Source organism: Rhipicephalus sanguineus, chromosome 10, assembly GCF_013339695.2.
Source record: "Rhipicephalus sanguineus isolate Rsan-2018 chromosome 10, BIME_Rsan_1.4, whole genome shotgun sequence".
Taxonomy (NCBI): domain Eukaryota; kingdom Metazoa; phylum Arthropoda; class Arachnida; order Ixodida; family Ixodidae; genus Rhipicephalus; species Rhipicephalus sanguineus.
Window position 1 is genome coordinate 79,795,222 of NC_051185.1, and position 15,236 is coordinate 79,810,457.

The window sequence follows — 15,236 nt, forward strand, 5'->3', positions numbered from 1 at the left end:
ATAACTCGCCTGATTAGGCATGACGTATTTTGTGTTTTTTCCAGTGCTCTTCAGTCTCGTTAGCCAACATGAAATATTTCAATGAAGCGCCCATAGGAAGTGTACCGATTCCCAATTTTGTTTATGTCGGTAGCACGCATTCGCATGATTCCGTTCACTTCACATTGGGCAAGCATGGGCGAGTGGCCCTGTGGTTGAGACACTTGCTTGCGGATCAGGGGAGACCACTTTCAAGCTCCAGGCCCGAAAAGAAAATTTATTTAGTCTAACTTATTATTTCTTTCTCGCGCTCCAGCTGTGGGTGAGAATGGTCTTTAGATGAGCTCTCCGCATAATTTTTTCACTGAGGTGGCTTGTCTGCAACAGCACCGCCCCCAGCTTCACAGGTCAGTCAGTACCAGCTTCAATACAAGGTCAATAAAAATTTTAAGATACTAACAGACATTTCAATAAGATGTAAGAAAGAACCTGGGCGCAGGTAAGGCATTTTCAAGCAAGAAAACTTGCGGCAGCTACGCAGTAGTAGTGCGAAGACTGAGGAAACAGCGGAAACGGCGGGCTTTTCCTCCTCCTCGCCCTCAATCGCTCCTCACTCTCACTGTATCTTCCCACCGGCTTGCTATTCGCCTCGAGGGCCTCCACTGGAGAGTCTGGCGCTGCGATCGTTTTGACGTCACTCATAGGACGCTCCTTCTCGTCTGCTACGTAGTTGTTGTGGAACGCGACGTTTGGGCATGTTCGGGTGTGATCGCGGTGCACGACGTTGCATTGTCAGCTTTTGAAGCACTGTTTTGGTCACTCGAAGCTATTATCACCGGATAAACTGTGCCTGATTGTGTGCAAACAGCTTCAGCATGGTGGTGTACTGTTCGGTGCCGCAATGCCGGACGTATGCGACAGATCCCGGTGTAAGTTTTCACCATTACCCCAAGTGTAAAAAAATGAGGGAGGCTTGGCTGGTGAAGCTGAAAATGGGAAAAGATGCCAACGCCAACTCTCGAGTCTGCAGCAAGCATTTTCGTGACGAGGATTTCGTGTACGCCGCCGCTTCTAAGATGTTCGGTAAGTATCAGCTAACATGTGCTCGCGAGCCTCCTGGCAGCTTATCGCGGCTGTTTATCACCCGTGTAACTAATGAAAGCTGATTTGTGGTAGGCTGGAAGAGGCGTTGGCTTACACCCGAAGCTGTCCCGTCCCTGAGCCTTCCTGTGCGACCTTCGGACCGTCCGCGACGCCCCGAGCGCCGTCCAAATCGGGCGCAAAACAAAGGTAAGCAAGTGTGGTTTCACCGCTTGACCAAGTTTGTTGTGAAGAACGTAAATCGAGAAATAACAAAGTGTGACAGTGATGATGAAAACGAGCGTCCGTCTAGTCAGCCACGTTCGTTCTCCCACTGTTTTCGCGAAAATAATCGACGCTTGTCTTGTACGCTACCCAATTTCATAACGGTGCATTTCCTACCCATAATAAGCAGTAATTTCTTTCTAGTGAGCAGGTGCATGCATCCAGAGCTACGAACAGCGTTAGTTCGATAAACGAGCCAATCCTCCGAATTTTTTGGTGATGCAAGAGAGCGAAATGTCTTTATTGCTCATACTAGTGGTGCATATATAACTTCGATAATCTTGCCCTTGTGAACTGTTTTTGTGCTCATCCAGACTTTTTCTCAGATCTGGATGCTTTCTTTCCTGGTGATATACGTACAGGATGACATGGATGTGATCTGTTGAGGGGCTGTTTGTTGCGCGGTTTTTGCAGGGCTTCGTTGCTTCTGCCACACGAAATGTGTCTGTCTTCTTTGTTTTCCAATCATACCTGATTAGAAGCAATGACCTGAGCTTTTACAGCAATTCTGACTACTACCTGTCTAAAGTTGGCAATATCCCATTGCAATGAATTGTATGGCAAGCTTGTACACTTTTCACATTAAAAAATCTGACGTGTTTGTCAATACACCACTTTCTGGTGATTCTGCACTAATTCAGTAATTACTGTCGCTTGATTGTGAGTGTTTCAATGTTACCTTTATGTTATGGGTGTACATTGGGGCAATGTTTATGCTGTATTGCTGTGATTTTTTTCTCCCCATAACATCCTGTCTGCCCTGTGTAATTCAATTCGCACGGGAGATCCTGTAGACTATGCACTCCTTGCAATCAACCCACCGATTAGTCGCCTAAGCTTGATATACTTTGCTATTTGGCATGCTCACTCAGTAGATTCGAGACAATGTAGGTGGAGTGGGCCTGACTAGATTTACATGCATAAGCTTCACCACCTTCTCGTGGAAAGGGATGTCGACGTTTCTTCTAAGTACCATTGGCTACAGTGTTCACCTACGTTGAAGCAATTTCCTCAGACTTGAGAAGTGCCTACATTTGAACGGCTGCCTCAATTTGCATTGCAATTTCTATTGTTAACTGAGCTCTGTTTAAATTCAACTAACTACCGGAGTACATTGATAAAGGATCAGTGCTTACTGAAGGTACACTGTGACTATTCATTCATGATGTAGGCTCCATGTAGTGATTATTCATTCATCTTTGTAGGCTGTCTCAGGTAGGGAGTACAGATGCACTCACAGAATTTGCACACATACAGCTGAATAGCTTTTCTCTTGCCTTTAATTCATCTTGTATGTGAAACATGCTTTCATGATTTGTTGCACCAAATATCAGCTACAACTTCCAAAAGAAACTGTTATACTATCCACCTAAGCTGAAATGGTCAGCAGAAATCCTGATTTCTAAAAAAATAAGTGTGTTGCATGCTTATCTGGTAGACTAGATTTCATAACAAAATGTGCAACCGATAATTGTGATCACACCATAATTACATCTCCATGCTGTAGTGCCATTAATTAACTACCTTCAGTGCTAATGAGTGCTGCTCCTATATTTGCAGAGGACAGACCACTGGCTTTGGCTTTCCCTAAAAGCTTGCTGGACGTATTGCCCGCTGGTGAGGAACAGCCAAGCACCAGTTCAATGGACATCACTGATCAAGAGCTTAACCTCACTGAAGACGGCAATGAAGGTAACCGTAGTGCATGAAAAGTGCACAGCACTTGAGGGGGTAGGGCTGTCATCTCATGTCACTTGCGTCACGCAGGCAAAACCATCTATAGTATAGCAAGGGGGTGGCAAAGGGAAGTGAGGGTAATGAGGAGGGGAGGAGGTACCACTGCATCACAAATGAAGACTTCCTTTCCAGCCATGGACGATGAGCAGGCTGCATATTTAGAAAACCAGTACACTATTGCTCGTGAATGCGAGTATCGCTGATTGGCAGGAGAATCACTACTCCACATTGAGTGCATCTGCATACATTTTTTTGTCCCATATACCTTTATGATACTATGTTCAGTAATCGTTGCAATAAATCCAATTCTGTTCCTCAGGTGTGCCTGCTGAAGTCACAGCTGTGACGAAAGAAATAGGGGTCCAAATTAATACTTCCACCAGGATGCGCAGCCAGCCGTTGAGCATTTCGAAGCTGCAAGAAGAAAAAGAGCTGAACGTGCTCACTGGACTTCCATGCTTTGAATTATTTTACAACATCTGTGACCTTTACACGGAATGTCGCACACTAGCACAGAGTAAAAGCTTTTGTATCTCCAATGAGGATGCAGTTTTCATGACTCTCATTAAGTTACGCCACAACATGACCTTTTCTGTTATTGCTGTGCTGTTTGGAATTCACCGCACAACAGTATCAGATATTTTTAAGTTCACCGTAACTGCCCTAGCAGGAATTTTAGCGAAGGCCGTGTACTGGCCAAGCAAGGAAGCTGTTGTCGACAATTTGACTGTACACTTCAAGAAATACACAAGCGTAAGGGCAGTGCTAGACTGCACCGAGATACCGTTGCAGCGGCCAAGAGACCTGGAGTCCCAATTATTAACCTACAGCTGGTATAAGGGCACATATACCGGAAAGGTATTAATATGCGAGACACCAGGAGGCCATATCAGTTACATAAGTCAAGTGTATGGCGGAAGAGCGTCCGACTCTTTCATCACAAAGGAGAGTAAGATCATGGAAAAGTTTCTCCCCTCCATTGACAGCGTCATGGTGGACAAGGGCTTTTTAATTGATCAGCTTTGCCTGAATTACCATGTCGAAATGGTGAGGCCACCATTCTTGCGTAAGAGCAAGCAGCTCTCAAAACATGACGCTGAAAAAAATCAAAGTATAGCAGCTGCACGGGTACATGTTGAACGCGCTATCCAACGCATGAAGCAGTACAAGATTTTGACTAGTAACTTGGGCATTGAGTTGTTTCCTTACGTTGATGACATAATGCAAGTTATTGCAGGGATTGTGAATCTTTCGAAACCTATATTCACGAGTGACAAGTTTTTGGCGCAGTAGATGTTGCACTGAAAGCTGCTGCTCTACGAGCTTCATTGCTGGACATGATTGTGCATTAGCTGTTAAAAGCATTTCGTGATGTTAATTTTTTATTATCAGTTGTTTTAGCAGTGTTTCATTTGTCTTGCTTGTTTTCAGAATTAATTCTTCATGCTGTGAACTGTTGTGGCTGTTAAGCACAGCTTGTTGTTTTGTTATGATGATTCCCAGTGTGGTAATACAAGTGCACAATAATTGAGGCTCGATCTTACTTTTCTTCACTGTGTAATGTGTGGCAGTACATATGATTTAAAAAAGTAGACTGCTCGATCCACAACTGTGTGGAAAAAGGACTCTTCAAACATTACAGAAAACAGTAAAAAATTCGTGCTGTCCTTGAAAACAAAAACATCAGCACTTGTGAGTTCAGCAAGTGCCATCTGTACCTGAACTTGACAAAAGTATTTGCTAGTTTTTTTAAACACAAGGGCTCATCTTTGGTCATTTCTTTTGCTTGGAACTTGTCCAAGCTGAGAGGGCACTTTATCTCCAGTACCCTACTAGTGCAGCAGTCACAAGTGACTATCCCATCTGGGCTGGCCCCGATACAAGGGTGTTCTGCCAAGATGAGAAGGCCACTCTCCTTTACTTGCAAATTTTTATGGCATGACTGAACTGCTGCATACGCTTGCTTTGCAGCTTCTTCCAACAGGGCACCCCTTTTCATGGCAGATGTTTGCACATTTTGCTCCCTCATTACAGTTTTAAGCAGTGATCGCATGTCGTGAGGGCCGATTTTTGTTTTCACGGTGTTCATTCTAGTGTATACATTGTAAGCTATAGATGCTGTGATCATTGCCTGTCTGTACTTCATCCAGAGTGGCGAGTCTGCTTGCTGTAGTGTGAGTTTGGTTACATTTTGATTCTGTCACTTTCGAAGGTTGTTTGGATGTAAGTGTACACGTCCTCTGCTGATGAGGCTCCTGCTGCAACTGCTGCTTTGGCTGCCTCAATAATTGTCGGTGGTCGTGTCGAGGATTCCTGAAGATCCACGTCCTCTGCTGACGAGGCTCCTGCTGCAGCTGCTGTTTTGGGAGCTTCCGTAATTGTCGGTGGTCGTGTCGAAGGTGCCTGAGCATCCACGTCCTCTTCTGACGAGGCCACTGCTGCAATTACTGCTTTGGCACCTTGAGCAGTTGTCGGTGGTTGTGTCGAGCATGCCTGAACAATATATGTTTCTGGGCTTGGTATTTGCTGTTGTTGATCCTGACGGCAGGTCTCCTTTGCTGTGGTGCAGGATGTTTCCAACAAAGAGCAGCTGGCAATGGCTGTGCTGGCACGTGCACTTCCTGCAACACAACATGTGCAGTCGATAGGTTTTAAAGTTAAGCATCAAAGGTTTTTACACAAAATGTCTACGGTTAAAAATTTTCTATGTTGTGCATCATTGGCTTCTACTACCTTGTTTTGCGTTGCTATTTCATAGTAAAACAAAATGAATGTATTCACAACCTAGTTACTTTTCAGGCTATGTCGAATAGGCGTAATTACCTGTATGCCTGTACACACCAACCAAAGTTGTGACTTGCAGCATGAGCAGGGTTTAAAGAATGACAACACCAGCAAGGCAAATCTCAAACCTGGTGTATACTGTGCCACGAAATTATGCATGACATGTTAACTGTGGTGCCATGGTGAAAACAGGCAAATGCTACATTGCAAAACTGATGGAAATATTGTATTTGCTTACTGCATTCACTGTGACTGAGCGCAGATGGAGTGTAGGGCAATCCATGAAGCAGCCTTTTCAGAATGTCTCCTTCTGGCAACATGACATGCTCCTTTTTGGCCTGAAACAGAAATGCCATCATTTGCTGTTTATAAATATGAGTAAAGAAAACAAAGTAGGTAGCTTCACGTATGCAGTGTGCTTTCAAAGCATTATGAGGTGGCTGGATAAGTACAGCATGCAAACTATTTGTGGATTGTCACGTTGTGTTTACTTCCTGAAGCTATGAGTTTGGTAAAATTCAATTTGTTAGCTCCTCACGCATAACCATGTGTACTGTAAAAAAAAAAGTTGATAAGGAGAAATTATGCGCGCTTTTTTTGTGGTTCTTGACTAGTACCAGAATCATGCACATCATTTCTGATGGCCAATAACAAATATGAACGCACAAATGTTAGTTTTTGTTTCACTAAGTTCGCAGGAACTGTGTTCAAGGCTTCATTATTTACGCCATAATGATGAACTCCACGACTCGCTATGAGATGTTATGAATTGGCACTGTCATTTGTTTCCTGCACTTATTTCAAGTACCGTTAACATTAAAGTAAACATGGCATAGTCACCCTTTTCGAACTTGGCAAGTCCACAATTCTTCTTGGCTGGTACTTCTCTTTCACACCTGCCTTTTGGGTTTTACCCCATTGTTGAGGTAAGTCGGTTTTAGACAGCGTGCTGAAAGTCTCCCTTGCGTTGATGTGCAGAAGCAGTGCAACCATATGCTTGCACTTGTGCTGGCTAAAGAAGAGGGGCAAATTACCATGTGTCAGCATCAAAAATGTGTAAAACCCAACATTTTTTATAAATACTTGATTTCATTAGTGCTTTTTGTAATCACTACACATCTTTGTGAAATAGATATGTGAAAAAGTTAATCCTTTAATGTGCATTTCTGTTGGAAAAACTGCAATAAAATGAAATCTTACCACAAACAACATTATTGAAAATAAAGCGTCACTTTTTCTTTCTGTCATGCAAATAAAGGATATTTCCAACCTGTCATTTTGCCATACCCTGCTTTGCATGTACAGGACGCTGCAGTCACTTCTCTTCCTTTTATGCTGATTTCTAGCTCATGGGGGTCCTTGCTAATGATAGCTGAGGTTTGCAGAACGAGTGCAGCCAAAGTGATCTCGTCATCTTTTTGCTCTTTCACACTGCACACCACGACGTGTTTTGCCTCGTACACAGACTCGCCTTCTGTTAGCAGCCGCGAATTCTCGAATTCTTTGTCGATGAACTTATTGATGCTGGAGAACGGCAGGCTCACTGTAAATGAACAAAATAAATGAACAAAAGAGCCCCCGCGTCTCAAAGATCTGTTGCGGCGTTGTCCTTACGAAACGTAAACGTTTTGTCACGTGTAAGCTCGCATCGAAGACGTAAGAGTAAACGGACATAGTAAGGAAAATGAAACGGCGATGAACGTCAATCAAATCGGAGTATAACTGAAAATCGGCACTGTGTACTGCAGATCCCACCAGCACATGAAAGCGTGTGTGGTGGTGTATCCGTTCACGTTTCCCACGTGTTTGTTGACACCACTGCACGCGCGCCGCATTCGCGGTGGTATTACTGTTCGGCGGCACGTTTCCCTCGTTGTCGCACGATCACTCATTCGTTTCACACAAATCTGAGAAATCTTACGGGGAAGTATTTCGTAATGAATTAACAGCTTACCTTGCACGACATCAATCGCATCGTCGTCCATGGCGTAAGCTGCTCCGGCTTTTGGTCCCGATTGTAGCAAGCTACTTAGACATGGGTGTGCACCGGGCGCACCGAGTCATTTGTTTATCCGGCTTGTCAGGTACTTCGTCGCGTAACGATATTCAAAACAGGGGTCAAGCACGCACGGTGCCCGCAGCAAAAACGCGTGATGACAATAGCACAGGAGATGTGGCGCTCCAGCAGACGACACAACCTGACATCCTATGAGTGACGTCACGACGTAGGTGGCGCCACGCCATGTCCTCGAGGCCAATACTACAATCGTGGGCTCTGCTATTTGCTCCTGCAACGCGCCATTGCTACGGCCGCTCCGTACGGCGGGTGTCCAAGAGTAGAAGTGTAATTTTCTCATCGCCTCAATACACCATAAGTTGGCAGCCTTAGCATAAGCCTTGCTCATACCATCCATCCGTACTAAAATAGCTCTGCGACGCTCGCCAGGTTGCAACACCGTGTTCCCCGCTCGCCGCTTAAAAATCGCGGCCAGGATTGAGGGTTGACCCATCGTGTTTTTTCCAGGCCGTGCTATAATCATATTGTAAATATTTAACATACCGTGGGATCGTGATATTAGCCCAAGCTCAGCGTCCAATCAGCGACGCTCTTCTGGCTGTCACACTGCTTTCTCTGATTACATTCTCCCCGTGCGAATGGAACGGACTGAGCAACGGCGCGTTGCCGGAGCGAATCTCAGAGGCCACATAATTAGGGGCGAAGCATCTTAAGGTCTGGGCATGTCGGCGTTGTTGTTGTTGTTGTTGACACGTCTTTAGTCACATTTGTGCCCTTGGAGAGCTGCGGTGAATGCAGGGGGAGAGGCGGTATAAAAATAATTGCAGTGGCTTAGCTCTGCTATGCCGGCATATACGTAGCGTTAGCAAAGGTTCAGCTGATTATTCTGAGCTTTCCAGATTGTCTAAGATTAGCTTGATTGTCATGATTACTGCTGCTCTAATGACACACATTTGGCCACATCGTTCAGAACCGGTAGACCTGGCGGCATGGCCGGGTAACGATACCCATTGGTAACGCTAAAGAGCGGCATGTTCTGCTTAACGAGAAAGTTCTTGCACGTTGTACAAACCCGCGCCATCGTTTCACCCCACTCAGGCGCCGCCACTAATCTCAACGTTTCACGCATGGCACTACTTAGCGGCATCAAATCTTTCATTTGACATAGTCATTCACACACGTCGCACACGTATCCAAACGGATTGTTTACGAAGTCCGTCTCGAAGGTGCGAGTCGCACTGGCGCTTTCGCTAAATTTCACGGTATAGGCAGTCGATCGGCAAGCCTTGACGTCATCGACGGCGTGTTGTTGTTGCTGCTGCAGAGGTGGTCGGGCACGTCGCTCAGCATCCCGGCGACGCCGCTTTGCTAGACGTGCCTCCCTTTCCTCCAGTGTCTCCGCAGCGCGTTTAGCCTTCCTCTGTTCATTCTTAGTACGCTGAACCGCTCATGCCAGGCAACTACTTCGGGATCCGTAGACCTAAGCTTCTCGGCTCTTCTGCGCCGTTGAGAAGCATTTGCGCTCTCCTTCTCCATGGCGTTAACCACCTCCAGTCAAACCAAACGCCAGTCAGAGGCGCTATCAAGCGGCACTAGCGCATTGTCAGACGGCGACTGCACAGCGAAGGCCAATAGCTGCGCGCGCCATGGCTACGACGTCACCCCTCTCGAATGCGCAGAGCAGCAACGGCGAGTCGCGCGCGCCGGCGCCAGTCTGTCTGCCCGGCTACGACGCCACTCTTCCCGCTCTCCGCCACCAGCAGCGGCGAGCCGCGCGCGGCGGTGGCGGAGAGCGCGTGAGATGCCGGCTCCGCACTCATCCTCGCGCTTGCGCAGCACGGCTAATGATGACCCACGCGAAATCGGCTCCGGCAGGGCAAGTGTAGCGAACGCTACAAAATGTGGCGTGCATCGTTGTCTGATGTCGTAACGGTCTATTTGCTTGAGCTCGAGTGGGCGCCATCACCTCAGCGCTCGCCGTGTGGCGAGAGAGAGTGAACGGCGTGTTTTGACTATAGAAACGCTCTTTCTGCGATGAACACGATGAACACCAGCTCGAAAGGAATGACTCGCCAGCGAGAGGCAACGCCGACGCATGCAGCATCTGCTAGCAAGTTTCTTGTTTGGAAAAACCGTCTGCACGCGCGGCACAACCGTTCACCGGCCACCCCGTATATATTCGCAATGCCCATAGACTGTCGCGCCACCGAGCGGAATTCAGGAGCGTCCTCTCGAGGAGGGTTAGTAGACGACAAAATGGCGGCACTATGCAGTCGCTCCCTTGTTCGGCTGTGCTAGCCTCAGTGTTAACGCGTTGGCAAGAAAGGAACACTACGACTTTGCATGTTCCCTGCATCAGTGAACAAACCGGGCCCTCCGTGACACGAGAAATCTGATTCGTTCTTGCGAGACGCGAAGTTTTCGTGAAAATACGTGGCAACTCGCGCTTTCAAGGCTAGCCTTTAGCCCACAGTGTACACATACTATCAGCTTCGCGAGGCTTTCTGTAGCCACGTAGGTAAGTTAAATGTTATCGTCTGACATATTCAGTTGAAGCTCACCCTGTTTTACTTGCATATATAATTGGTCAGTGTTTCTTGTAGTGCATGAGTCCCATAACACTGCACGCGGGAGGGAAGTCGCGCGGGCTCGCGATGTGCTCATGTATAACTGAGCGATCTCAAGTTGGCGATACGTTAAAATAGGGCCTCTATCCTTTGTCAGCAAAGCGCTGTTACGAATCGTGCGAGCGACGTTTCACTCATTCGAGGACGCCTCTGCTCGACGCCTTTCGTAGAGCGAACGCTTTCCATCCACGCCGTCCTTCGCCAGTGTGTTGGGTTTCATGGTTTCATTGGTTTCATAGCCACCGCTAGGATGGCTACCACCGCTGCGCCGCTTGTTTTTGTACGTTTGTTGATAGGTGGCAGCACACTGCAAGCGATTTGCTTGTTGACCGGTCTGAGAGCAAAACGTTCTCCGCGCCCAGACGTCTGTCTAATTGTAAACGTGGTGACGCGTGGTGGTCGAAGTCGTTCGGCGGAGGAAATTCTTCAGATTGCTTTCAGCAGTGATGTTGAAAGAAACCATCTTGACGACGAGGATTTTTCACTGGACGTAGAAGACTGTGAAAGCACCGAGAGTGACAGCGACGATGAACCACCAGCTGCTAACTCCCGAGGAGCGAGTTGCACTTCACGTCCCCTCGTGCGTTAATGTTCTTTCACGCTTGTAAGTCACTTTGATTGTATTTAATGTATAATATCCTTGAGCGAGATCAAAATAAAAGCATAGTTCCTCTTGTGCATTGCATGTATCACAATTATTGTGGATATTATGGAGCGCCGCATGCCGCCAACACTCGAGCTCGACCAGCGAAGCGAAATGGTTAGAGCGATGGAACGTGCAGTCACGGCCACAATCCACGCCTCTCGGCGAACTTCTTCGACGTTGCGAAAAGCATACGTGTTTATTCTTTTCGATATTCATGTTTCGATCGTGCTGATCGAACCTGCAACATGCGAGTGAAGTACACACGGCTAGAGTCTCAGCATGGCTGTGACACAAGCGCTACTGAATGGCATGTTAATGCTTGTGTTCCGTTGAAGACGTAACTCCGCGTTTTCGACTGCGCAAGTAATGACGACGGGGTATTATCACAGAACACTTTTATGTTTGCAAGCCATCATCACGCGCAGCAGCGATGGCGCTACTCGCTGGCGGCCTACTACTGCGGCAAATCCGTCAGGCAGGCTCGGTACGTACTACCTCGGAGTGCCGTTCAGCTCATACGTCAATTATAGTTCATACAGGTTTATGTAGCACGCACAGGATTTCGCAAAGCATCGTTATGCACGGTAACGGAGCTGAAATATAACCTTTCACTTCGCAGCAAATAATTAGGTGGCGAGTACTTAGCACTTTCTATGGTTTGGGAAAGTATTTTAGTCTCATATCCATTTCAGCGCAGCTCATGACTTCATCCGGTGAAAGTGGCACGGTCCGTACGTCCGCACGTCCTATCTGTTCCTATGCTAACAAACGGGTTGACCCTCCTCCTGGCGCCATATTGAAAAGCACGGCGCGCCACCTATAGTTCGTGGGCATTGCGAATAGGCACTGGATCTTGACCGGAAATGTCGTGCCAGTGGCAGATTTCTCTTGTGCGTAGTTGAACAATAAAGATTCGCAGCGTGCACGTTAAATAAAGCGGTCTGCGAGTTTCTGTGTCTAATCTTATTCTGTCTCTCATTGCCCATTAGCAGTGATTTTGCTGTGGGAAACACCGGCGCACACTGCATACTGCACCCCTGCACAGGTTTTGCGTTAGTGGAGCTGAAACACCCTTCCCTACATGCTTCGCGCCTCCCCAATTTTTATATACATCGCTATGCTATGCTTTGCACTCTCCCCTCCTCTTTCCCATTCTCCTTACGATACTTCCCCTTCCCAAACCCTTGCTATACCATATTATATATGACTATGATTTCCTTTACCCTCACTCTTCTTCCTTTCCCTCTTCTTCTCCTAAACAGCACCTCTCCTCGCTCAGGCTATGCTATGCTAGGAACTACTCGGCACATACTCCCTTTCTATGGTGCAGACCCACCGAGATATGTGCGGATGATCCCGGAGTTTCGCAAAGCTTAAACAGCTCTGCTGTTAAAAATTCTGTGCATGGAGTTTGCTCCTGCATTGCATAAATCTATAATGAGATATTTGTAAATGTATCGAGAGAGTGAGATAGAAACGAAGGAGAAAGGCAGGGAGGTTAACCAAGCTTGGCTCGGTTGGCTACCCTACACGTTGGGTGTGGTAAAGGGGGAGTGATAGATAAGAGAGAATATCTCAAGCTACAACTCGAAATTATCGTACCGACTAATATCACTGCTGTAGTACTTTGTATCTGTATCTCAAATACTTCTGGCTTGAGTATCTTGTATCGTATCGCGATATAATACCTTGCAGCCCCGATTATATTATCGGACATCGGTAACAAACGGAACACGGCCGATGTTCGACTGCAATTGGAGCCAATACTACGGGGATTCCCAGGGAAAGCTCTTTCACTTCACCTACACGAGTGACACAAGTTTCTCTACTATTTCTTTTTAGACTAGCAGTCTAAGCATCCTAAACACACCATTCCAGGTAATGTTGAACAGATCTAGGAAGTAGCAGCACTGAACTTTATAATGATAACTTTCCCTTTTACGCGCTGCCATCGAAATTTGACGGATTGCTTGCTAACGCTGGCCGTCTTTCGCCACCCATGGTGCAGCATAGTCGACGCCAATGGAAGCACCAACAAAAGTATTGGGAGAGTAAAGGAACAGTGATCGCGGGCAGTAACGAAACATAAAGAACAATGAGTTACAGTAAATATGATGTAGTGCACCGAAGTAAAAGAAGGCCCCAGGGCAGGCGCTGTCTGTCCGCGCTCCTTCTTTTACTTCGTCGTCCGTCTAGTGAGCGCTGTTTCAACAACAGCTGAAATGCGACTGCGCTGAAATTTGCCTTCCTCCGTGCCCTTCGCACGAGCTCATTGTTGTGTTTCGGTTTCGGTTCTGTATTGCACTGTACGAATGCCATGGGTTGTGTTGAAAAACTTTAGTTTTGAGAAGGCCAAGAAGGTGAAAAAAAAATATTTAAAAAATGAAAAAGCAGCGTTGTGGGCGGCCTTCAGGCTGCCGGTTGTGGGCGCCGCTCTGGCATTCCTGTTTTACCTAGGCGACGTGTAAATAAGAGAGTGTGTGGAGAGTACTCGTTGAGTGCGGACGTTTCTCTGCTTCAGCGCTTCGCGCCAAACCGCGTTTTCGGGCTGGCTGGCGTCCCCGCCGGTCGCGTTGGTCACCGCCGGTCTTCGCCTGCTGCTGCGCCGGGACTACCAGCACGCAACACAGCACTCATGCTTCCCGACGTATTGCCAGATGGCGTCCATATCTCACACAGCGCCTCTTCTATCGTCTTTACACGACATTTGCAGCGAAGCACGCAGATACGCGGCCAATTTTTTTACTGAGCGACACGTAACAAAATGGCGCTAAATATTTCTATAAATTATATACGCACACTTATATATGTTGAAGAGCCGCATATGTGTTATATAACCAGTTGTTTACGGTTGGGTAACGCTGCCAATGGCAATGTGGGTATTACCAACACCAGAAGCGGTAAGCTGATATGTAGTGCTTATACGTGTCCCGAGAACGCAGGCACGTTTCACGAACCCGTGGCATGTGTGCAAGAAGTTCTTGACAGTTCTTGAACAAGGGCATCATCACCGTGATCAGTGAGCACCGGCAGCTGGTCATGACTTGTTATAGGATCCGGTCGTGATCGTGGTGAAGTATGGGGTATGGTAGAGCTGTTGGAATTCGTGGATGCCTCGGACATTTCGTCGACAAATTGTCTGTCGACAGAGCCGGCGATATGTCGGAACCTGAAGCCACCCTTCGCGTTGGTGAGGTATAAGCCGTCGGGGCTGGTAGGCCTGGATAATGCTACGTAGACCAACATCAGTGGATGGTGTTTGTCGTATTTGTAGACTACCTGGGCGTATGTGGCCTATGTAGCCTAGTCTACAAAGCGGCTGTCAATCAATCTGGCTTCATCGTCGGTCAGCATGAGGCCATTCGCCCAGCCTCGTAAGAAATGAAGAGGACACCGCGTCGTTCTGGCGGACTAAATGCACTTTACGGTGCGGTGATGTGGATATTATACGTATCATTCGTTAATGTATTCCTCCGGGGTCGAGCAATGCTTCAATATAGCTTGGAATAGAAACGTAATGTTTATTAGACTGCTATAAAAGCGGAGCCAACACTGGAACTACAGACTTTATTCTGATATGACGCCTGTATCCTAGGAGTAGACATCGTAGGAGTATCATGTAGTGTTTATTGCTTTCTTGTAAAACAAGATAGCCAGCACCACAACCACAATTGACGTTGCACCGATATTACGCCTGCGTAGGCTGTTTTTCCAAACCAATTTATAGACCTGGCGTGGCTCAGTGGTGGAAAGCCTGATTGCCACGCAGAATGCTTGGGTTCGATTCCTGCTGGGATCCTAATTTTCATTCTTTCGATTCGTTGAGTCAACGCTGCCGATGTTGGTTTTCCTTAACGCTCTAGCATTGTCTGTTCTCGCCGTTCCTTGGTAGATATAAACTGTCAATCACCTGTGGCGCATGCCCGTACACCGCGGCCCGTTGTAAACGGGTATGTGCCACACGTGTCTAGTGGAAAGGGTTTGACGACGTACGCGACAAGATTTTAAGTTTATTCATGTCATGACCCGGCTGTCGTATTCGTCAAATCCTCTTACCCTCCCATGCAAATTTTGGCCTACA

At 47.0% G+C, this 15,236-nt stretch overlaps 2 protein-coding genes across 2 annotated transcripts; both read left to right on the forward strand.

Moving 5' to 3' along the window:
• The first annotated feature begins 742 nt into the window (after positions 1-742).
• On the forward strand, positions 743-3,181 carry LOC125760191 (uncharacterized). Its single transcript, XM_049419958.1, has 3 exons — positions 743-1,062; positions 1,156-1,269; positions 2,905-3,181. The coding sequence occupies exons 1-3, from the start codon at positions 855-857 to the stop codon at positions 3,051-3,053; spliced, it is 471 nt and encodes a 156-aa protein (XP_049275915.1). The 5' UTR covers positions 743-854; the 3' UTR covers positions 3,054-3,181.
• Positions 3,182-3,454: 273 nt separating this feature from the next.
• Positions 3,455-4,422, forward strand: LOC119406933 (uncharacterized). The gene has a single exon (XM_037673722.2). It carries the CDS (start codon positions 3,466-3,468, stop codon positions 4,372-4,374), a length of 909 nt encoding a protein of 302 aa, XP_037529650.1. The 5' UTR covers positions 3,455-3,465; the 3' UTR covers positions 4,375-4,422.
• Positions 4,423-15,236: the final 10,814 nt, after the last annotated feature.